Source organism: Populus euphratica, unplaced genomic scaffold (genome assembly GCF_000495115.2).
Source record: "Populus euphratica unplaced genomic scaffold, PopEup_1.0 scaffold88.1, whole genome shotgun sequence".
Lineage (NCBI taxonomy): Eukaryota > Viridiplantae > Streptophyta > Magnoliopsida > Malpighiales > Salicaceae > Populus > Populus euphratica.
The window spans coordinates 464,723-487,483 of record NW_011499956.1 but is presented as its reverse complement, the minus strand read 5'-3'; the positions used below and the strand labels follow the sequence as shown (position 1 = coordinate 487,483).

Sequence of the window (22,761 nt, the reverse complement as noted above, 5' to 3'; positions counted from 1 at the left end):
TTGAACACTCACGAGCCCCTGAAATTTACAGTTGTCTGTACGTACGTATTGGTTATTGCGAGCGGGGACGACATTCTCCGTTGTTCTGCGGTTTTCACTCATTATTCTTACCATGGTGGTTATGGACTCCATATTTTATAAATATTGCTTGGGGTTATTCGTTCAACCTAATAGATTAATAATACATTACACTAAAAATAAAGTATGGATTGAATTTAAATATCCTAATATAAAAAGGATTCAATTAAAATGTTATGAACAAACCCTTCAATCATCACTTCATGTTACTATAAAAACTAATACATGCCAAAAAGATTTTTTTTTAACAAGCTAAAATTATAAAAAAAAAATATAGCACAATTTCCGGGCTATATTGTTTTGAATATCATAACTTATTTTATAAAAAAATATATAAATTATGTTTTTTCAAACAACACCATTTATATGGTCTATATTGATTTGAAAAACAAAAAACATATATTTAAAAATTACTCTCAATTTTGACTTTCATCTCTTCTTCTTCAACAAATTAAAATAAGCATTATATCTCACTCTTAATTTTATAAATCTGGATGTTATTTTATGATTATTCTAGGGTTTAAGTGATTATTGTTTAGATTTATTTTGTTAGATTGAATTTTGATTGATTAGATATAAATTGATGCTATAACTTACATTAATTAGTGTTTTATATTAAATTTTATGACTATTTGGAATGATAGGAGAATTTTATCCAATTAAAGTAATTAGACGATTAGCTATCAATCAAAAAAATTGATGTTATAAACTATATCAATTAGGCTTAAAATATATTAATTAGGGTTTTAAATAGGACTAATAGTGATAAACAGGGAATTTTGTCTAATTGAAGCAAGTAGGTATCAAGTGAAGAAATTGATGTTATAGATTACATCAATTAGGTTTATATTAGATCAAATTAAGATTTTAAGTAGAATTTTAGGATTAATAGCGATAATACAAGAATTTTATCCAATTAAAAAAATTAGGTGTCAACCGAACCAATTGATGATATAAATTATATTAACTAGGTTTAAATTAGATCAATTGTGGTTTTATGTTTAATTTTATGACTAATCAAGATATTTGAGAGAAGTAATTGAAGCTTATGAATGCATTATAAAACAAATTATACTTGTATAGAAGATAATAAAATTTTAGATTTGTTCAAGATTTCAGAGTTGACTAATCCCTAAATATGTGTCAATGCATCCGTTAAAGAAAATCATCATTAGTTTAATTTAAGATTTATTGCATCAAAAGTTTCCATAATTGTGATAATTAAATAAGATTAAACATTGTTGTCATTCAAACAATAATAAGTGTGCAATATGGCAATATCTCATATTAGAGAGCTTTCAAACAGCTTTTTAATTTATAATAAGAGTTATTTAAAATTCTACCAAGATTGTTGTTGTCTTTCCAAGAATCAAATTCCAATATAGTTGTTTAGTGGAATCAAACGGATATTTTAATGATGTTATAATAATATTTGAAACTATAATTGAGAGTTTAAGATATTGTGGGCAATTGATAAATGTTGATGATACCTACTTATACAAAATCTTATTAGGAAATTATTAGTTATGGTTAGTTTTAATGTGAATAATGGAATATTTCTTTTAGGTTTTGTTCTAGTAGAAGAAATAATCAATTACTACTAGATATGATTCTTAGATTATATTAAAGATACATTAAATGTGGTCATACTGGTATATGTATATTATTAGATAAATAAATGTCAATAAAAAATGGTCCGAGCTAGTTGGATTTCAAAGATATTTGGATCATTTTGTTAGCAATTCTAACACCAGTTTTGAAGATTAAACTTTGAAAAATATTTGAGTATGATTTATCATAAAATATCAAAGTGGAATTTGATACATGATATGGTTAAATAATTAAAAGAACTCATGAATTTTAAATTGTTTATAATACAAACTAAAGAAAAAATACATATTTTCATATAACGAGGGCTATCATCATGGCAATATGACAATAAATATATCAAAAAAAAATTAATAACATCTTAAAAGGTGGACGTGCATTTCTTATTACCACTCTAGTCTAATTGACCTTTTATAGGTCAAATAAAAATTTTGTCCATCAAATAGTCCATGCACAAGATTTCATTTCTCTTTGTATATTATATAGCCTTTGTAAATACTTTGTGAAACAACAACAAATTCAAATAAATTGAGAGACCATATAAAAACTTTTTTCGACACTAAAATGAGATATTTTCACACATTTTAAACCTAATGTTTGATAATAGATTCAACAAACTATTGAAATACAGAAAGGATGGAAAAATGTTGCATCGATTATGTTTATACCTTATTGCATATTACATGACATGTTGTGTTGACCATGCCTAATTTTTTAACATTTTCAACAATTATGAAATGTACTAAAACTCGTATACTTCTATATTCCATTCTTTAACCAATGAACTACTATAGAATGAATATACCAAACTCTGGATAAAGTCAAAATCCTTATAATGAAAAACTAGTCTTGGTTAAAAGAGATATACTAGATTACACGATAAGATATATGCAAAAGAGGGGCATAACTAAAATAAATGTAGCATATGCGATGAGTATAGAAAAATAATCAAATTAAATAATATATTGTATTAGAATTTATTATTTAAATATTAACCACATATTTGTTATTGCGAGCGGGGACGACATTCTCCGTTGTTCTGCGGTTTTCACTCATTCTTCTTACCATGGTGGTTATGGACTCCATATTTTATAAATATTGCTTGGGGTTATTCGTTCAACCTAATAGATTAATAATACATTACACTAAAAATAAAGTATGGATTGAATTTAAATATCATAATATAAAAAGGATTAAATTAAAATGTTATGACCAAACCCTTCCATCACCACTTCATAGTACTATAAAAACTAATTCATGCCAAAAAGATTTTTTTTTTTTGGCAATCTAAAATTATAAAAAAAATATGGCACAATTTTCGGGCTAGGGTTATGTTGTTTTGAACATCATAACTTATTTTATAAAAAAATATATAAATTATGTTTTTTCAAACAACACAAATCATATGATCTTTATTGATTTGAAAAACAAAAAACATATATTTAAAAATTACTCACTTTTAACTTTCATCACTTCTTCTTCAACAAATTAAAATAAGCATTATATCTCACTCTTAATTTTATAAATCTGGATGTTATTTTATGATTATTCTAGGGTTTAAGTGATTATTGTTTAGATTTATTTTGTTAGATTGAATTTTGATTGATTAGATATAAATTGATGCTATAACTTACATTAATTAGTGTTTTATATTAAATTTTATGACTATTTGGAATGATAGGAGAATTTTATCCAATTAAAGTAATTAGACGATTAGCTATCAATCAAAAAAATTGATGTTATAAACTATATCAATTAGGCTTAAAATATATTAATTAGGGTTTTAAATAGGACTAATAGTGATAAACAGGGAATTTTGTCTAATTGAAGCAAGTAGGTATCAAGTGAAGAAATTGATGTTATAGATTACATCAATTAGGTTTATATTAGATCAAATTAAGATTTTAAGTAGAATTTTAGGACTAATAGGGATAATACAAGAATTTTATCCAATTAAAACAATTAGGTGTCAACCAAACCAATTGATGATATAAATTACATTAACTAGGTTTAAATTAGATCAATTATGGTTTTATGTTTAATTTTATGACTATTTGAGGAAATTTATCCAATTGAAGTAATTGAAGCTTATGAATGCACTAGAAAACAAATAATACATGTATAGAAGGTAATAAAATTTTACATTTGTTCAAGATTTCAAAGTTGACTAGTCATCAAATATGTGTCATTGTATCTGTTAAAGAAAATCATCATTAGTTTAAGTTAAAATTTATTGCATTAAAAGTTTCTATAATTGTGATAGTTAAATAAGATTAAACATTGTTGTCATCCAAATAATAATAAGTATGCAATACAACAATATCTCATATTACGGAACTCTCAAACAACTTTTTAATTCATAAAAAGAGTCATTTAAAATTCTACCAAGATTGTTGTTGTCTTTTCAAGAATTAAATTCTAATATAGTTGTTTAGTGGGATCACAATGGATATTTTAATGATGTTATAATAATATTTAAAGCTATAATTGAGAGTTTAAGATATTATGGGCAATTGATAAATGTTGATGATACCTTTCTATACAAAATCTTATTGTGAAGTTATTAATTGTGATTAGTTTTGATGTGAATAATGAGATATTTATTTTAGGTTTTGTTCTAGTATAAGAAAGAACCAATTACAACTAGATATGTTTCTTAGATTACATTAAAGATACATTAAATGTGGTCATACTAGTATATGTATATTATTAGATGAATAAATGTCAATAAAAAATGCTCCAAGGCAGTTGGATTTCGAAGACATTATTTGGATCATTTTGTTAGCAATTCCAACACAAGTTTCGAATATTCAACTTTGAAAAACATTTGGGTATGATTTATCCTGAAACATCAAAGTAGAATTTGATACATGGTATGGTCAAATAATTGGAAAGAACCTATGAATTTTAAATTGTTTATAGTGCGAACTAAAGAAAAAATACACATTTTCATATAACAAGGGCTATCTTCATGGCAATATGACAATAAATATATCAAAAAAATTTAATAACATCGTGGACACACATTTCTTATTACCACTCTAGTATAATTGACCTTTTATAGGTCAAATAAAAATTTTATCCATCAGATAGCCTATGCATAAGATTTCAATTCGCTTCATATATTATATGCACAAGATTTTAGTTCACTTCATATATTATATAGCCTTTGTAAATACTTTGTGAAACAACTACAAATTCAAATAAATTGAGAGACCATAAAAACACTTTTTTCAACACTAAAATAAGATATTTTCAAACTTTTAAAACCTAATGTTTTATAATAGATTCAACAAACTCGATCATGTTTACACCTTATTGCATATTGCATGACATGTTGTGTTGATCATGTCTAATTTTGTAACATGTTCAACAATTTTGAAATATACTCGAACTCAAATACTCCTCTATTCCATCCTTTAACCAATGAACTACCATGGAATGAATATACCAGGCCCTGGATAAAGTTAAAACCCTTATCATGAAAAACTAGTCTTGGTTAAAAGAGATATACTAAATTACATTATAAAACATATGCACTAGAGGGGCATACCTAAAATAAAAGTAGTATATGTGATGAGCGATGGCATAATAGAAAAATTGTCAAATTAAATAATATATTGTATTAGAATATAATATTTAACTATTGACAACTAATTGAGAGAAACTTATATCTAACAAATTCGCATTAAGATGATGTCATAAATGAAAGGTGGTGCTTCAAGTTCACAATAAGTCCACCAAAGTGATAGATACCATACCGGACATGTTGATGAGAGCAATTTTATGCTCGATCTTATTTATAGTTTCATTTCATATTTTTAGAGTTGTTATAAATCAAAGAACATATAGGTAAGATATGTAAGTATATTTTTTTATTATTATATTCAATGGTGTCTATATTCAATCATGTTCACAATATGATAATCAAACTAACATTTATATTACTTGATTGATTTTTACGTTGATGATAAGATATAGTATCAACATCATAGAATGATAGAATAATGTAATGACAATTTTACCCCTACACCAAAAAACTTAATATTAACTATCAAGGCTATTAAAATATTTTCACTAAATTTATTTGTCATTACCAAATTGATTGAGAATAAATAAGTTTTTTTTATCTCAATTACACAGTAAAATAACTAAAACATCATTGGAAGCAAAAAGAAACAATAAAACTAGAACAAAAAAGCATATTTGTATTTGTATAATTTTTTTGGTTAAGCAAGAGAAAATTTGATATTTGACCAAATATAAAAATTATAAACAATTCAAATACACAATGAACATACCAAAATACCCCTAAAAGAAAACAATTTAAAATTAGAGCTAGGAGCTTTTTCATCTTTCTACAATTCCTTTTTTTTGTTATTATTAAGTCAGCTCAGGGAAAACTTGGTATTTGACTAAATATATACAATTTCTCTTGAAATTTAAAAATGATATTCTATCATTTTCTAGAAAGTGTTACTTTATTTCTTTTCCTGTGGAATAGGGCATACTAGCGTTAGTAGTCTAGTTTGTTTTCAATGAGCCATTGTTTTATCTCTAATTTCCAAAAACTTATAGCTTAACCCTCTGTATTGTTGGTATTTTAAATTTAGTTCTATTTTTTGGATCTTTAATATTGGTTCTTGGCCCTTATGTTAAAGTTTTTTTTATTATTATTATTGTCATCATTCAATCTAAATTGATAGTATTATGTTTTTCAATTTGATTCTCATTGGTTAATTTTCTAATTTACTTTATGGCCATTTTAAAAAGGTTATTATTATTTTTAATTTTACATTTCAATCATAATTTTGTTTTTAATTTTATATCAATTTTGATCCTAATTATTTTGATTTTTTAGTCCTTTTGATAAATTGATTTTTCTTTTCATTTTCAATCAAATATTAAATTTATTTGATTTTAAATTTTGATCCTCATTCTTTTAATTTTAATTTTTTAAAATTTTTTTGTATAATTGAAATTATTTTTTTTCTATTTTATCCTTCAATACCTGATTGATTTAGAATTGAACTTCATAGTTTTTCAAGTATAACATTTTGGTTTGAAAAGTCAACATCTTTTTTTTTTTTTAAAAAAATCTCTTTATTCTTTTACGAAGTTATTTCAATCTTACGATCTAGATTACGAGTTTAAATGGATATCCTATATTGGTTGGGCCTTGATTACCGAAGTTACATGTTTGTCATGCTAATTCGAGTTAACCGGGACAGATTTCTTATGTCTTTTTTATTGTATTTTGTTCTTTTGTATTTGATGTGTTATGAAATAAGATGCATTGTTTATCTCAAGTTATCATAATTACCTTTTTTAAAAAAAATTAAACAATCTATTGTTGTTTATCTTTTTTTTTCATAGAATTGAATTAACCTAGTATGTAGTTAGGTCATGACCTGGATTGTGTATTTTCCTTTCTATTTAAAAACATGTTTGTAGCAGCTTGACATTATTTTTGCTAAAAATAATGGTACGACCCATAGCAAAGTGTGAGCACCATGTCAAATTTTAAACTAAAAAGTCAATTAGAAAATTTATTCATATCCTTCTAATAAATTCAACGTACAATTTATTTTTTTTATGAGAATTAATACTTATGAATATAATCAAGTACTAACAACTAGCATTAAAAGAACAACAATAATATTGTCTTTTTGCTTAAGTAAGGTTGAGGAACGGATTGGGTAGGTTAACTCAGAATAATTTAAAATAACATTGTTTTGAGTTTTTTAAAAGAAAAATTAACTTAAGTTTTGATTGGTTCAATTGAATTATAGGTTAATTCAATTGAATTATAGGTTAATTCATCAGATCAATTGAGTTACACCAAGTTAATTTTTATGCAATTTCATTTGAAACTCTATTTGGATTAAAACCATGTTTGATTTTGCATTTGGAAATGTGTTTGGCTTGAAAATGCATCAAATTGATCCTTGTGTTTAGTGTTTTCTGATGGTTTTGATGTACTAATATTAAAAATAAAAAATAAAAACATCATTTTGATGTATTTTAAAGTAAAAAAACTTTTAAAAATTATCATGCATCATAATATTAAATATATATTAAGTTTAGATTAACAAATTACTAGATTGATTTGTTAAGTTAGAAGCTAGAAGTTGAACAAAGTTTAATGGGGATTTTTTGTTTAAATAACCACAATCAATAGCAAAATAACACCTTCTGAAATGTGATATTTGTTAAATGTTGTTATTCATAAGTGTTACAAGATAATTTTCGCACTTTAAAATAGCGATATTTAAACATCTCTTGCATTTAAAGAACAATAATTGTTAATCAATCAGCTAGTTGGATACAATTATATAATCGATTGATCGTTTCACACGAAATTCATGAATTTATGAATTTTTTATTTCAAATATTTTTTATGATTAAAAACACATCCAGCTTGTAGACTAAAAAGGAGACTCCAATTAAAATATTAAAAATTTATTGTCATCACAATAGTTTTTATATATGACTCTGAACAGTCAGTTGTGGGTCTATCATAACTAGATGAAGATTTTCTCTATACAAATTATGTGGATGGTCTAGCAAATGCATTTATAAACTAATAAAACAAGTCTAGGTCTAGGAGGGGGTCTGGTTATACGAGATCGAAATGATATCTCAAAAAAACCATAATTTTTTAATCGATTGTTGGATCGCACTCAATTTTTTATAGAAGTTTTTGAAGATTGTTTTCTTCTAAGTAACAATGGAATCGCTATTTCAACCTTCAGATTTCAAAAGTCTTGCCCTAGGGCATCGTTTTGACAATTTTATGATTTTCCTTACAAACTGATTGATTAGTTTTATGAACCAGTTGACCAATTAGTCATGAATTTAGATAATATCGCGGTTCCATACCGTGACATCCGAAAATGTGTTATTTCATCAAAAAAAATTTGCTTCAATGTCATTTCGCTATTTATTCACATTTTACATGCTAATTGCCCAACTTATCCGTTTAATAACACGTGAAGGGAATGTTTGTTTTTAGGGTTAGATGATGCATTTAAATTATTATTTTTAATTTTAGATTATTTATTTTTTTATGTTTTTAGATAAATTTGATAGATTGATATATATAAAAAAATTATTTTAATTTCTTTAAAAGAAACTTGAAAAATCAATGTCTAACCTTATCTCAAAGATACTGGAAGAGAAAGAGATGACAACGGTAGTGTATGAAAGAGAGAGAATATGTTTGGGTGGGATATATCCGAATCACAATTAACAAACAATATGACTAGACACAACAAACGGATAAAAATAGAAAGTCAAATCTCTACAACGTCGTCGTACAGATGATGAGAGCCTCCTTTTCCAACACTGATAGGCTAACATCACTATCCTCCCCTCCTACTTGCTTTCTTATCCACCTTTACTTATAATCTACTATTTTCTATGAATAATAATTTATGGAATCTTAATAAGTGGTCACTTGAGAATTTAAATGGTATTTAACTCTTATAAATATTATTCTTACCTCAAATAATATCCTCCGACCATTTATTTAATTGATCCAAGGAAAAAAAAAAGTATCCACTTAATTTTAGGTTTAAAGTTCTTGACTTAGGCTCACCATTTACTTGGCATTTATGCCCTTCCTTAATGAATTGTTAAATTAATTGATTTAATGCATAATAAGAAATTATTTTGTGTTTCTACTTTTTTCATGATAATTACAAACAATTAAATATAATTTCAATTAAAAAATTACCTTAAAGAAAAAAAAATATTTAAGCTGTAAAAAACCATCTTCATGTGATTACAAACTAATATGCAGTTATATTTATAATATTATCCTTTATTTTTTTTTTATTATTTAACTTGAGTGTCTGAATCAGCATGTGTACACTTCGACTAATCTCATAGGTCCCAAAGTTAGCTACCATGTAAACTTGTAGTGGCCTTGAGATTTGTAAAACTCAATTTAGTGACATCTAAGGAGTAGAGCTAGGGTTTGACTAATTGAACTATACCTCTGAAAGTTAATTATAATTATAATATCTTGAAGAAACTTTATGACCAATATAGGGACTAACCATATGGTCTCTATACTTTTTACATTTTCCTATCCTGGCCACTTTATATTTATTTTAATTTAGATGATCTTTCCGTTAAAAAAATCCTTTTAATATAGTATCAAGTTTCCATTCAATTTTAAAATTACTACTTGACTTGTGATATGATGAGTTAGATAAAGTAGACTTTTGTCAAAAATACATTAAGCAAAACTAATTCAATTTGTTATATTATAAGATAACTAGAAAAAATAATTTATAATTTATAATAAAATCTTAAAAATTATCAAAATAAAAGGAAAATTTTTCTTCTTCCTCTATACTTGCATAAAAAAAACATGAAAAAAAACTTTGCTTATAATCAATCCAGCAATGAAAAGGAAATGCTAGAAATTATTTATCATAAATTCATAATCTATTAAAGATCACAACCCCAAATTCCCTTGTTTTATAGTTATTACCAAATTCAACAAATCTATTCAATAAAAAAAATACAAGAAATCATAAATTGAAAATTGAAAATATGGAAACCCTAAACTCCTTTAAAGATGCCATGTACAATATAGATAGATGGTACAAATTAAGGCGAGATAGTGATACTAGCTAGAAGATTTTTCAAAAAGGCTAGGTGTAGTATGATTCTAAGACTTGTCGACTGTTAATTATGATTTCCTCTCTCGTTAAATGCATCCACATCACATATAGTTATATAATTATTTTGTTGAGTTATTGATGTAAGTATTGCTCACAATATTAAAGAGCATTTAATTTATTTACCTGGATGATTCATGGGGTACTTATAGTCTATAATTTTATTTTTTTTATAAAAAGTCTAAAGAGTTGTTCCACCTTTAAAAATTAATTTTGTTCTTTTATGGATGATTCATGGAGTATTGAGCTTAGATCACATGGTTGAGCCTATTTAATGCCCAAAATAGGTCCATGGTGCTAGACTTGGGCGTGGCACTTAAACTTATAGATAGTTAGGCTAAGGCAGGTTGTCTGGGCCATGTTTCTTGTTTGTATCATAAAAAGGTGATCTTAAAAAATTTCTTGGAATTATTCTAATTATTTAGACATGTGATTATAGTATAAAAAAGTCCTAGAGCATCTATTCTACCCTTAACTAATGTTATTGTTATCTTTAAAAATGTTTTAGTTGGCTTTTTAGACCTAAAATAAATTACGCACCTGCATATCCAATATACTAAAAAGGCTTATGAGAGGGTAAGTTAATTTTTTATTTCCGTCTTTTCATCAGTGAACTAAATTTAAATACATCTAATGTTAAGTTTTTAACAAAAACTAATTAACATCTATATGAAAGCATAAAACTCCTCACTTGATAGGCATAGACCTCTTGTTAAGGTCAAATTATATAATTTGATAGTTTGTATTCTACACATGAATAGAAAGATATTATTGATTTCGAGCAAAAAAAATGATAAATAATAGTTCTTGATAAATGATAGTTGTTTATTGAGTTTAGTAGTGATTCTAGATAGTTGAATGACATTGAAGATCTTATGAAATTTTTATTATTCATTAAAATTTTATTGTATTTTGTCTAACCATTTAATATAATCAATAAAGCAAGACTAGGCTATATTGGAATTGACTTTTTCATGCATTGAGTTGTTCATAGTCATCATGCAAAGGAAGTCTGGAATACATTTGGATCGACTTCTTTATATATTAAGGTTTACATGATCATCATGCAAATAAAGTCTTTCTCTTTTGATATTCAATTGAGGTAGAATGGTGATCTTCTTCTTCTTATTGCTTTTCTTTTCTTCATAAGATAGGTCAATACATCGTTGTAATGACTTCAATACTCAATCGGGCCAACGACATCAGACTAAGGCTATGCTTGTCTAATATATATATATATATATAGGATAAGAAAAGGTTAAAAAACTTAGATAAAGATAATTAGTGACACGTAACGTGGTCCTGTGTAGCTTCTAGGGCACAACTAATGTTCTTGTAAGTTTGTATACAAACAACAATATAAAACACAGGATGATTAGATCAGCATACAACATTGTACAGTCAACCTAGTAGAGTGTTTGGAAACGATTTTTTGAACACCTTATACATTGGACAGTAAAGAAATTCCCATTCCAATTTGGACATCAATTAAGATTAAACTATGCATCCTTTATATCGACTAGTATTGTAAGAGAAATTTAAAAATTTTCCTGAATACTGACCCTAAGATTTCTAAAATTTGAACTTAATATTATTATTGCTGTACAATAATAAAATTAAATTTAGCGTTTATTGAAAAAAATATTAATCTGGATTTGCCATTGATCTGCTGAGTACTCTAAGGAAAGAAACGTTAAAGCTTGGCGGTTGTGATGGATGGACCGTAAGATGGACCCTTTGGGAGCCAATAATAGTGGTAGGTTATAAAATTAGTACTTTTTACTCATTTAAGCCAAGAATTAATATGCTGACCCGTTCAGGTGTTCAAAAAAAGGTTACACCATTAATCCAAAACTGCCCTGCCCTCAGCTTCAAGGGTTTTTATCTAAAATTATCAAACCTAACTCAACACGAAATTAAAAAAAAAAACCTTTTTTTATTTATAATTTTAAAATTCAATGGCAGAGTCCACCTGGTATATGGTATAACATATTGTATGGAAACATGATTGTATTTGTATTTTTAAAAAAATTATTTTTTATTAAAAATTAATGTTTTTATATTTTAAATTGTTTTGATGTGTTAATTTTAAAAATAATTTTTAAAAAATAAAAATATTAATTTAATATATTTAAATATAAAAAATATTTTAAAAAGTAACGTAACTATCTTTCCAAACATATTTTAAACTCACGAACAGTCAGCCTCTAAATTTTTTTAATTAAAAATAAATTTTAAAATTTTTTTAATGAGAAAGCCTGTAAAGTCTAAAAAACGGTAATTAGGTGCTTGCCATTTGAATGTTGGAATAGAATTAATTTTCTTCCCTCTAATTTGACACGGATTTGTATTAAAGTTAACACCCATCAATCAAATTTTATTAATAGTCATACTTAATTAAAATCTTAACCAGTCATTTTCCACACTTGAGCTCATAATTTTGACGTTGGAATTGGAGAGAGAGACCCATCTTGTTTCGAACTCAAAATATCAAAGATTTAACGTCTATTTAACATGAATTTTGACTTTAATTCATAATTCAAAAATCATTTTTATAAATATCTTGTGATAAAAATAAGTTAAAATTGTTAGGGTGTAAATAAAAAATTATATCTTAAAGTAAAAAATATTGATTTGATATGCATGTTTTGTGTTTTGTAGAAACAACATGGTTAAAGTAAAATATGAATAACAATTTTAAAACAATTTAAAGTGTTTTTATAAAAATAAATTTAATAAATTTAGAAATATATTTAATAAAAACTAGTTTATTTAAAAAAAAATAAATGTGGTATAAATCATAATTTATAAATTAATAAAAATATGAACTTTTGATCAAAATTTATAATAGAAAAAAAGATATTTTCTATAGAAAATAATGAAATTTAAAAAAAAAAATCTCTTTTTATTTATAGTTTTAAAATTTAATGGCAGAGTCCACCTGCTATATGGTATAACATATTGTTTTGAAACATGATTGTATTTATGTTTTTTAAAAAAATTTATTTTTTATTAAAAATTAAATTTTTTTATATTTTAAATTGTTTTGATGTGTTGGTTTCAAAAATAATTTTAAAAAAATAAAAAGTATTAATTTAATATATTTAAATATAAAAAAAATATTTTAAAAAGTAACATAACTATCTTTCCAAATATATTTTAAACTCAGGAATAATCAGTCTTTAAATTTGTTTAATTAAAAAAAAAATTTTAAAAAAAATTTAATGAGAAAGCCTGTAAAGTCTAAAAAACGGCAATTAGGTGCTTGCCATTTGAATGTTGGAATAGAATTAATTTTCTTCCCTCTAATTTGACACGGATTTGTATTAAAGTTAACACCCATCAATCAAATTTTATTAATAGTCATACTTAATTAAAATCTTAACCAGTCATTTTCCACACTTGAGCTCATAATTTTGACGTTGGAATTGGAGAGAGAGACCCATCTTGTTTCGAACTCAAAATATCAAAGATTTAACGTCTATTTAACATGAATTTTGACTTTAATTCATAATTCAAAAATCATTTTTATAAATATCTTGTGATAAAAATAAGTTAAAATTGTTAGGGTGTAAATAAAAAATTATATCTTAAAGTAAAAAATATTGATTTGATATGCATGTTTTGTGTTTTGTAGAAACAACATGGTTAAAGTAAAATATGAATAACAATTTTAAAACAATTTAAAGTGTTTTTATAAAAATAAATTTAATAAATTTAGAAATATATTTAATAAAAACTAGTTTATTTAAAAAAAAATAAATGTGGTATAAATCATAATTTATAAATTAAAAGTTAAAAATATGAACTTTCGATCAAAATTTATAACAGAAAAAAAGATATTTTCTATAGAAAATACTTGTAATTATTTTTAATTAAAAATGAGTAATTTAAATCAATTTATAAAATTTATAAAAAAAATTAACTTTAATTGGACATTTCAAAATTACAGTGAATCAAAGATGACCATCATTCTATTAAATATATCAAAATTAACAAAACATAACAATTTAGTAGGTGGTCTAATATTAATAACTTAAAATTAAAAATTTTATTTCTTTTATAATTTTAAATTTGAGCTTTATTATTATAATATGATAGTCATTAAAAATTGTAATATGATAATCATTAAAAATTTATAAAATTAATCAAATTACATATAAAATAAATTATAAAAAAAATCAATGAAGGACTGTAGCCTATTGATAACACAATATAATATAATATAAAAAACAAAGCATGATCCTCAAAATTTAAAAATAAAACAGCGGTTAAACGCCTCAACTAATAAAAGAGAAGAGAGGACACCAAACCTCAAAAATGGTTGGCCATACAGAAATAGAAGAAGAAGACAGAACAACGACGACTCAGCAACCACTGATCTCTCTCTGTCTTCGTCCTGCGCTCTTTCTCGTGATCCACTTCCTCACTTTTTTCTCCCAATTTAAATGGGTCCGTCCCCATCTATCTCTCCTTCCATTCAAAAGCCTTACCAAATTACTGTTTTAGTCATTCCTCCTCTCACCCTCTCCTTTTGACCCCTTCCATCTCCCTCATTTCCTTAAAAATTTGTGTTTTTCTTCTTCTTCTTTATTTTGGATTCGGAATAATGAAGTGTTTTCATTTCTCGAACGGGGAAAGAAGGGAAGATGAAGACGCCCCGGTTTCGAAGGTATCCAGGGTATCCTGGGCCAGGTCCTTGAGCGTGGCGTCCAGCAGTCTTGATACAAGGCGGTCCGAGCTTAACTCAGACAGCTACTGCTACTCCTCTAGGGACTTGTCTGATTCGGTTGGGCTCTTCGAGTTACTGAGTCAGAGAAGAGCTAATGATTTGCGAGTCTTCGGTTTCTCCGAACTCAAATCTGCTACTAGGGGGTTCAGTAGAGGTTTGCTTATTGGGGAGGGAGGTTTTGGCTGTGTTTATAGAGGCGTCGTTAAAGTTCCAGCTGATCATGAATCAGGTTCCAAGATGGATGTTGCTATAAAACAGTTGAATCGTCACGGTTTCCAGGCATGCCTTCCTTGTTATAATTGAGTAATTGACAGTGTTTAATTTAGAACTTCTAATAGTTAAATAAAAATGGGGTTTCTTTTTGCTAAATGATTAGTGAAATTTGTGTGTTTTGGATAATTTTCTTCTAGTATTACAGGGGCATAGGGAATGGATTAATGAAGTGAATTTCTTGGGTGTGGTTAAGCATCCAAATCTTGTTAAATTAGTGGGGTATTGTGCTGAAGATGATGAAAGAGGGATTCAAAGGCTTTTGGTTTATGAGCTTATGCATAATAAAAGCTTAGAAGACCATTTATTAGCGAGGGTATTACCCATAACTCTTCCGTGGATGACAAGATTAAAAATTGCCCAAGATGCAGCTCGAGGGTTGGCTTACCTTCATGAAGAAATGGACTTTCAGGTATTATATATATATATAATGTTGTGTTGCTTGGTTATAGAATCTTAAACCTTTCAAAGCCTTTTTCTTTTTCTTTTTCTTTTTTCTCTATATATATAATGTTGTGTTGCTTGGTTATAGAATCTTAAATCTTTCAAAGCCTTTTTCTTTTTCTTTTTTCTCTGTTTGCCATGCTCAAATTGCTGTCTATCCGTGAATTGAGTTTTTTCCTTTTCTTTTTCATCTGTTGGTGTTTTTAGAAATTTACAATAATGGGAATTCATGCGTTCTATAGATTTTCGTTATTTATGAAGTTTGGATGTGATACTTGCTAATTGACAATTCTAGAGATTTTCCCTCGAGTTCTGTCAAGTGTCTACTGTGGTTTGTAATATATTGCATTGTTTTCTCAGCTGTTTGTGTGCTTATGGTTTGCCATGCATTGGAACAGCTAATATTCCGAGATTTTAAAGCGTCTAATGTTCTACTAGACGAGGACTTCAATGCAAAGCTCTCGGACTTCGGACTAGCTAGACAGGGACCTCCTGAAGGACTCGGTCATGTTTCAACATCAGTAAGTAGTTCCTTCCTCTTCCCTGTTCTCTTTTTGTGTGTGTGTGTGTGTGTGTATTAAAAAAAAAACCCTTGTTGAGTATTTAAGATGAATCAGTTCAAACAAGAAAGATAAATCAATATGAGATTTTCAGATGGAAAGACATTGATTTTATGTAGACTTTGTTGATGAAACTTGATGATATGAGAATAATATCAAGAGCATCCCGGTCTTTCACTCTATTTTCATGCCTGTTCTTGTTTGAAAGGTTTTGATCAAACATGGAGAAATACATTAGTAAATAGAAATATGCACAAGTCCCAGTGAGACAAACCTGTTCCTAGTTAATATCATACAAGTGGAAATTTTGTAATGTTGTTGGTGGTTATATCTTCAAGCAGATTTATACCTGCTCAAGTGCCATTGATACCCTAGTTTATAGAATTTGAGTTGACCTCTGCAAAAGCAGCGTGCCTCTTCTTTTTTTTAACTAACCCTATAATTTTACCGTTAAGCAGAACTAGTTACTCTCTAATTATGCATTATAATTACATTGTTAAAGGTTGTGGGCACAGTGGGTTATGCAGCCCCGGAGTATGTTCAGACTGGCAGGCTTACTGCTAAGAGTGATGTATGGAGCTTTGGGGTGGTTATGTATGAGCTTATAACAGGAAGGCGAGCAGTTGAGAGAAACCTACCTCGGGGTGAGCAAAAGCTCTTGGAATGGGTAAAACCATTTGTATCTGATTCAAAGAAGTTCCACCTTATTGTAGACCCCCGACTGGAAGGACAGTGTTGCATCAAATCAGCTCAGAGACTAGCAGCCTTGGCAAACAGATGTCTAGCAAAGCAGCCCAAGTCGCGCCCTAAAATGAGTGAGGCGGTAGAGATATTGGGAAACATAATCAGTGAGACTTCATCTCAAGATGAAGGGATCCCTGAACCTGTTTCTGAAATTGAAGAGGTTAAGGAAGAGGCCACTGGGGAGATGGGGGCCGAGTCTACCAAATCGGGAAACAGTTACCGGAAAAAAGTTTTCAACATCAGAGAAATGGTCAACTTGAGAAATAGAACCAGTGGGAAATTAGATTGGAGAAACTGGACACCACGATTGGTTAGAACTTAACTTCGGGATAAGATTTCAGTTTCTACCAGTAAATAGAAATGCACATCCTAGCTCCCTAGGAGAATGGAAAATGAATGGGGGATAAATAACAATGTGAATATTTCACATGCAATCCAAACAATAGGAAGGGCAATGATCATCTTTTTATTTTTGCAAGATGGCTGTAAATATAGGTTTGTCGTGCCTTCAAAGCTCGTGACATGCATGTGATGTTGCAAGGCACAAATTCACATTCCTCTGAAGGATGTAGTTTTTCCCAAAGATGGATAGTGATATCTGCTCCACTATGAGGTTTCTATTTTCCATTTCCTTGGCTTTGCTTGTCTTCGCGTGTGAGAACTGATCTGGGATCCTCTGGCAGAGCTACTCTTGCGTATTTTCTAGAGAGGCTCTAAATGTGACTGCACTTTGCAGAATTACTATCTGGCTGAGTGGCCGGTTTCATTCCTTCCGCACCATCAAGCCCGCTTCTCCCCAGTCCCCAAGCTGGTCCGCTACCATGTATAAAAAAAACTTTTTCAAAATTGCAGATCATTGTTGCTTGTCTCTTAATTGTCGCATCATGCATGACATTTTCATTTTATCTCCCCAGATAAACACACGTTTATATTATTTCCCGATAACTTGATCAAATACATTAGCTTGAACCCACTCCTCCCAACTACGTTAGACAACTCCCTTGGTGAGCATGTCTAGTCTGATTGTAGGCAATCCTCCCAACTACATTAGACAACTCCCTGATCTGGTGAGCATGTCTAGTCTGATTGTAGGCATTGACGAAAGACATGCAATATGGATTCCTCAATGAGTACATATAGCTGCCAATCATTAGCTTGCTGTTTACTAGAGAAATAAATACTTAAACATCAGGTTTTCCGCTTCAGGAATGGGCAATTGCACAGTAGCAGCACAAGTAACCTGGAAGGGGGACGCAGAGCTACATGGATCTCACAGCATTTTGCATGATATCGGGCGCAATCTAGCCATCCGTTGGTGCGCTTTGTTAGGGTGTCAAGAACATGGGTCCCGTGACCAACATTAAAACAGATTTTCCACAACCTTAAAGCTCAGTGCTGCTGATGCACTCTCTGATATTGCCGTGTTGGACTAACTGTTGCACAGCTCAAAAATCAAAAGCTTCATGGACTTTAGCCAAATAGCAATAGAATTCACGTGTGCCCCCTTGCTTTTCCCCCCAACTTGCCTAGTGAAGTCTAAGGTGTGGTTGACATTTTTACCTTCAACTTTCCATTCTCTCTTTTTTTCTTCACTTTCTCCAAGTATATTCTATAATGCTTGCCAAAATTCAGTTTTTTTACCAAATTTTAGCCATACCTTGCACAGCATGAGTGCATTAACTATGTGATTTGGTTGTGGCTACCGAATTCGATAATAATGTTATTATATGATCCGAGTGCCATATTACAGATTTAAATAATACGATTTGAGTTTTCTTTTCGCAGAACCAAGGGAAAATCTCGCACTGAATTCTGCAAAAAGCCGGAAAAATAGCAACGCTTTCCCTTTTCTGTGAAGGCATTGCACAAGTCACGAGAAATACAACGGTGCATTCACAGCTTCTGTACTTGCACATAGTCACAGCTTAGATGAAGTGATCCACCGAACATTAAACATATCTTAGCTTCTCTGTTTTCTTTAAAATAAAAATAAAAAATCAAACGACTGACTGCAACACATCTAAAGGTATTGTTGACAGATCCATATGGAAAGGGAAAAAAAGGAATACTAACATTAAATACACAAGCACAACAAGCCAGGCTGGGATAAGGAAACAGGAGCTAACTATATATGGTCCCAAAGCTCTTGCCTCTCTCTGATTCTCAACTCCGAAGCCGTTTCCAAGTGCTGCAATCTAAAAGACAAGCATCATCGAAAGCAGTCCTCTTCCAGGCCGACCTGGAAATTTGTCAGCAGGACTTTGAATACATTAGCCAAAACAAGAAACTATACAATCATTGGATGAATATACGTGAACTGGTGCCAAGGTCACCATGTGAGTTGCAAAACTGCCAGCACTGTAATAAGAAATGAAAAGATACAGCTGTAGTCAAGTTCCATGATTCTATTTCATGCATAAAGCGGGGATGCAGAGGGCCGAGGATATGCAGCAGTACTCCCTCCACCAGTTGCATCATTGGCACTTCGTCTACGTATTCGGTGCTTGTTGCCTACATGGCCATTGGCAGTACCAGTTTCTTTGGAATCCTGGAGCTGCACCAATGCTGTCACAACCTCATCCATAGTTGGTCGAAACTTGGTGTCTACGGATAGGCAACGTAGTGCAAGGGTAGAGACCTTATAGGCAACATCCATTGAATACTGACCTTCAAGACGATTATCTAGGATGCGAAAGATCTTGCGTTTGTTTGCTAGATAGGGTTTAGCCCATTCGACAAGATTGTGCTCTCCAGATGGGCGATTTTTATCAACTGCTCTCCTTCCAGATAACATTTCTAGCAAAACAACTCCAAAGCTATAGACATCACTCTTGGCAGTTAGATGCCCTGGTTAGGAAAGAAGAGTGGCCATCAGAAATGAGTAAAAAACAATGGCCTAAATTGACAGAAAAGTATTAGACAGGACAATTATAATTAAACTCTGGGAAAATGCATCTGAATTTGATTAATACCTGTAGCTAGATATTCTGGAGCAGCATAACCATAGGTCCCCATAACCCTGGTAGATACATGACTCTTGTCACCAGTCGGCCCATCTTTGGCCAGCCCAAAATCAGAAAGTTTTGCATTGTATTTCTGAAATAATAATGCAAAAGAAATTCTTAGAAGCACTGATAGAATATGAAACAAGATTTTCTGAAATCATCAAATAAAACCATAACATGAAGTATGAAAATCTGCTTCACCCATCACCCATACCGAATCAAGCAGAATGTTAGAAGTCTTGAAGTCCCTATATATCACTTTCGTTTCAGCACTATGAAGAAATGCAAGCCCCTTTGCAGCACCAAGAGCGACCTTCATTCGGAGGTTCCAAGAAAGTGGATGGAAATAAGAACCTCCTGGGACAGCAACAGTTTAAAGGTGTAAATTTCAAATTATTGATGACATCCATTTTGGCTTAAAAATTTCAGGAGATAAAACAAGAATAACTCACTTCTAAATAAATGATTTTCCAAACTGCCTCGAGGCATAAATTCATATACCAATAGTCGGTGTTCATCCTCTAAGCAATAGCCAATCAGCTTCACAAGGTGAGGATGATAGAACTGCCCCAGATAATTTACTTCTGCCTACAGTAAAAGCACGGGATAAGTGAGCCTCTAAACCCGAAACTAGAATAAACTTGGCTTAATTATGTACCCCAAATAGGAAAGAAAGTCAGTAATAGGAAATAACTTGCTGAAATTTGGAGTTACCAGCATAATGGATTCTATTGATATCCAACTCTACAGTCACAATTTTAATTGTTTCTGACTCCAGAAAATATCTCTGCTTAACACGGAAGTGAAAGGAAGGAGAAAATGAACTCACCAGCCACTCCTTGTGACCTTGGAAACCGGCTTGGTTAAGCCTTTTCACAGCAATAACAATTCCAGTTCCAGGCTTGGCAGCAGAAAATGACTGCTCATCAATCCATCCCTTAAAAACTGAACCAAAACCACCTTCTCCTAGGACACTATCAGGACGGAAATTCCTGGTAGCCATCTTGAGATCAGAAAAACTGAAGCTCTTCAGATTAGAGGATTGCAAGATCTCACCCTCACTCCGAGGAGTGGGTGGCACAGAAAGTGATGAGACCTTGCTACTCGTACTGCTCAGATCCGTCCCATCTGTGCTAACATTCTTTGAACTCAACCCTGTATCTCAAGTAAAAATATAAACTCAACATAAATTGATTGTCGCTACCATATAATCAAACAATTTCCAGTGCTACTTTTAGTAAAACAACAAGTGACATTACTTATGTAAGATAAAGCCTTGATTGAGCTGATCATTTTGCCTATAGTGAAGTGAACCTGAAAAGCCTTTAAGATTCTGTCTCCATTTATTTTCATGATGTTTGCCAGCAACCCAAACAGACCCCATTGACAAATCGGGAACATAAAACTTGTCCAATTTCACAGAATTAAAGTTCTCAACAAAACTATAACAACCCAAAAATAGTAAAAACCTAGTTATCCAAAAAAATAAAACATCAATTCCACTTCCAAGCGAAGCGAACATACCACATTTAGATTCAAAACCCACACTTCATTTTAGCTCAAACCAACTCACCTTTCAGAAAATAATCAATTATATTCAGAACCTGATCAGGTAATGAATGGAAAACCAACAATAACCTAATCAGGTAAAAGAAGGGGGGGGGGGCACAAAAATATTCAGGGAAATCAAACTTAAAAAGGAAACAGCTATAACCACTGAAGCAAGATACATATATGCTCATGGGGTTCAATAGAAAAACAGCAAGAATTAGAGAGAATACCTGTGCTGCATGGGCTCTCAGCTTTAATTTGGGCACTCAAGCAAATCCCCATCAAAATTAAATCAAGAACCCAACCTAGCTGCTCTTTTGAAACTTCTCTGCCTTCCTACAGATCAATCAAATCAAAGACTTGAGCTTTACAAACATTGAAAGGAACGATGTTTCCAAAGGACAGCAAAAGGAGTAGATCTAGGTGTGAAAACAAAACACACAAAAAATACTCCTTTTTTCCAACAAAAGTACCCTTTTTTTGCAAAAAATAAAGAAAAATCAAAGAAAGAAAAGCACCAATCAAAGAGCAACTTTTCTTTCTAAATAAAAAACTAAACGCAAGCCCATAAACCAGAACATAGAGAACAGAACAGCCCACCTCTTGTTTTCTTAACTCAACAACTTGTTTTAGTGGAGAAAAGAGGGAGAGGGAGATGGTGAGTTGACCAGGTCGGAGCTAAGCTCTTTAGTGTTTGATTGGTAGGAGGCAACAAGAAAGGATAGATGAATAGAGGGATAGCATTAATGGCGGGCTGGTCCCGCTTTTAAGCACAACGTTGTGTTAAGTTTGTCTTGCCATCTTGTTCACGCATTCATGGGGAAAAATAACAGGTTTGTTATATATAAAAGTTTTAAAAAATCAATAATAGTGTAATTATATTATATAAGATATTTAAAATATTCCATTTCTGCTCATTTAAATTCCTAACTATCAAAAAAATATTATAATCTTTATATTAAAAATTTAAAAATAAAAATAAACTAGAAAAACCATGGGAAAATAGTATAATAATACAGCATTCAAAAACATAAAATTAACTGGAAAATACTTATTCTTCTAAAAGAATTACTGAA

At 29.8% G+C, this 22,761-nt stretch overlaps 2 protein-coding genes and 1 long non-coding RNA gene across 3 annotated transcripts; 2 read left to right on the top strand and 1 right to left on the bottom strand.

Moving 5' to 3' along the window:
* Positions 1-14,676: 14,676 nt before the first annotated feature.
* LOC105138350 (probable receptor-like protein kinase At5g47070) lies at positions 14,677-18,102 on the top strand. The gene is made up of 4 exons (XM_011044406.1): positions 14,677-15,390; positions 15,530-15,793; positions 16,224-16,346; positions 16,888-18,102. The coding sequence occupies exons 1-4, from the start codon at positions 14,989-14,991 to the stop codon at positions 17,449-17,451; spliced, it is 1,353 nt and encodes a 450-aa protein (XP_011042708.1). The 5' UTR covers positions 14,677-14,988; the 3' UTR covers positions 17,452-18,102.
* Positions 18,103-18,165: 63 nt separating this feature from the next.
* On the top strand, positions 18,166-19,113 carry LOC105138348 (uncharacterized). Its single transcript, XR_844750.1, has 2 exons — positions 18,166-18,259; positions 18,336-19,113. It is a non-coding gene; the product is annotated as an uncharacterized LOC105138348 (long non-coding RNA).
* LOC105138349 (protein kinase APK1A, chloroplastic) lies at positions 19,060-22,509 on the bottom strand. Its single transcript, XM_011044405.1, has 7 exons — positions 22,286-22,509; positions 21,916-22,021; positions 20,964-21,289; positions 20,587-20,722; positions 20,349-20,491; positions 20,102-20,225; positions 19,060-19,976 (listed from the first exon to the last, which is right to left on the bottom strand). The coding sequence occupies exons 2-7, from the start codon at positions 21,965-21,967 to the stop codon at positions 19,540-19,542; spliced, it is 1,218 nt and encodes a 405-aa protein (XP_011042707.1). The 5' UTR covers positions 21,968-22,021; positions 22,286-22,509; the 3' UTR covers positions 19,060-19,539.
* Positions 22,510-22,761: the final 252 nt, after the last annotated feature.

Bases quoted from the DNA above. Each gene is read 5' to 3' on its own strand.
- LOC105138349 (XM_011044405.1), bottom strand. From the start codon at position 21,967: ATGGGGATTTGCTTGAGTGCCCAAATTAAAGCTGAGAGCCCATGCAGC. The intron at 20,723-20,963 runs GTGAGTTCATTT...CTTTTACTGTAG, and splicing joins AAGGTCACAAGGAGTGGCTG to GCAGAAGTAAATTATCTGGG. The intron at 20,226-20,348 runs GTATGGGTGATG...TTATTATTTCAG, and splicing joins CTAACATTCTGCTTGATTCG to AAATACAATGCAAAACTTTC.
- LOC105138350 (XM_011044406.1), top strand. From the start codon at position 14,989: ATGAAGTGTTTTCATTTCTCGAACGGGGAAAGAAGGGAAGATGAAGAC. The intron at 15,794-16,223 runs GTATTATATATA...GCATTGGAACAG, and splicing joins ATGAAGAAATGGACTTTCAG to CTAATATTCCGAGATTTTAA. The intron at 16,347-16,887 runs GTAAGTAGTTCC...ACATTGTTAAAG, and splicing joins TCGGTCATGTTTCAACATCA to GTTGTGGGCACAGTGGGTTA.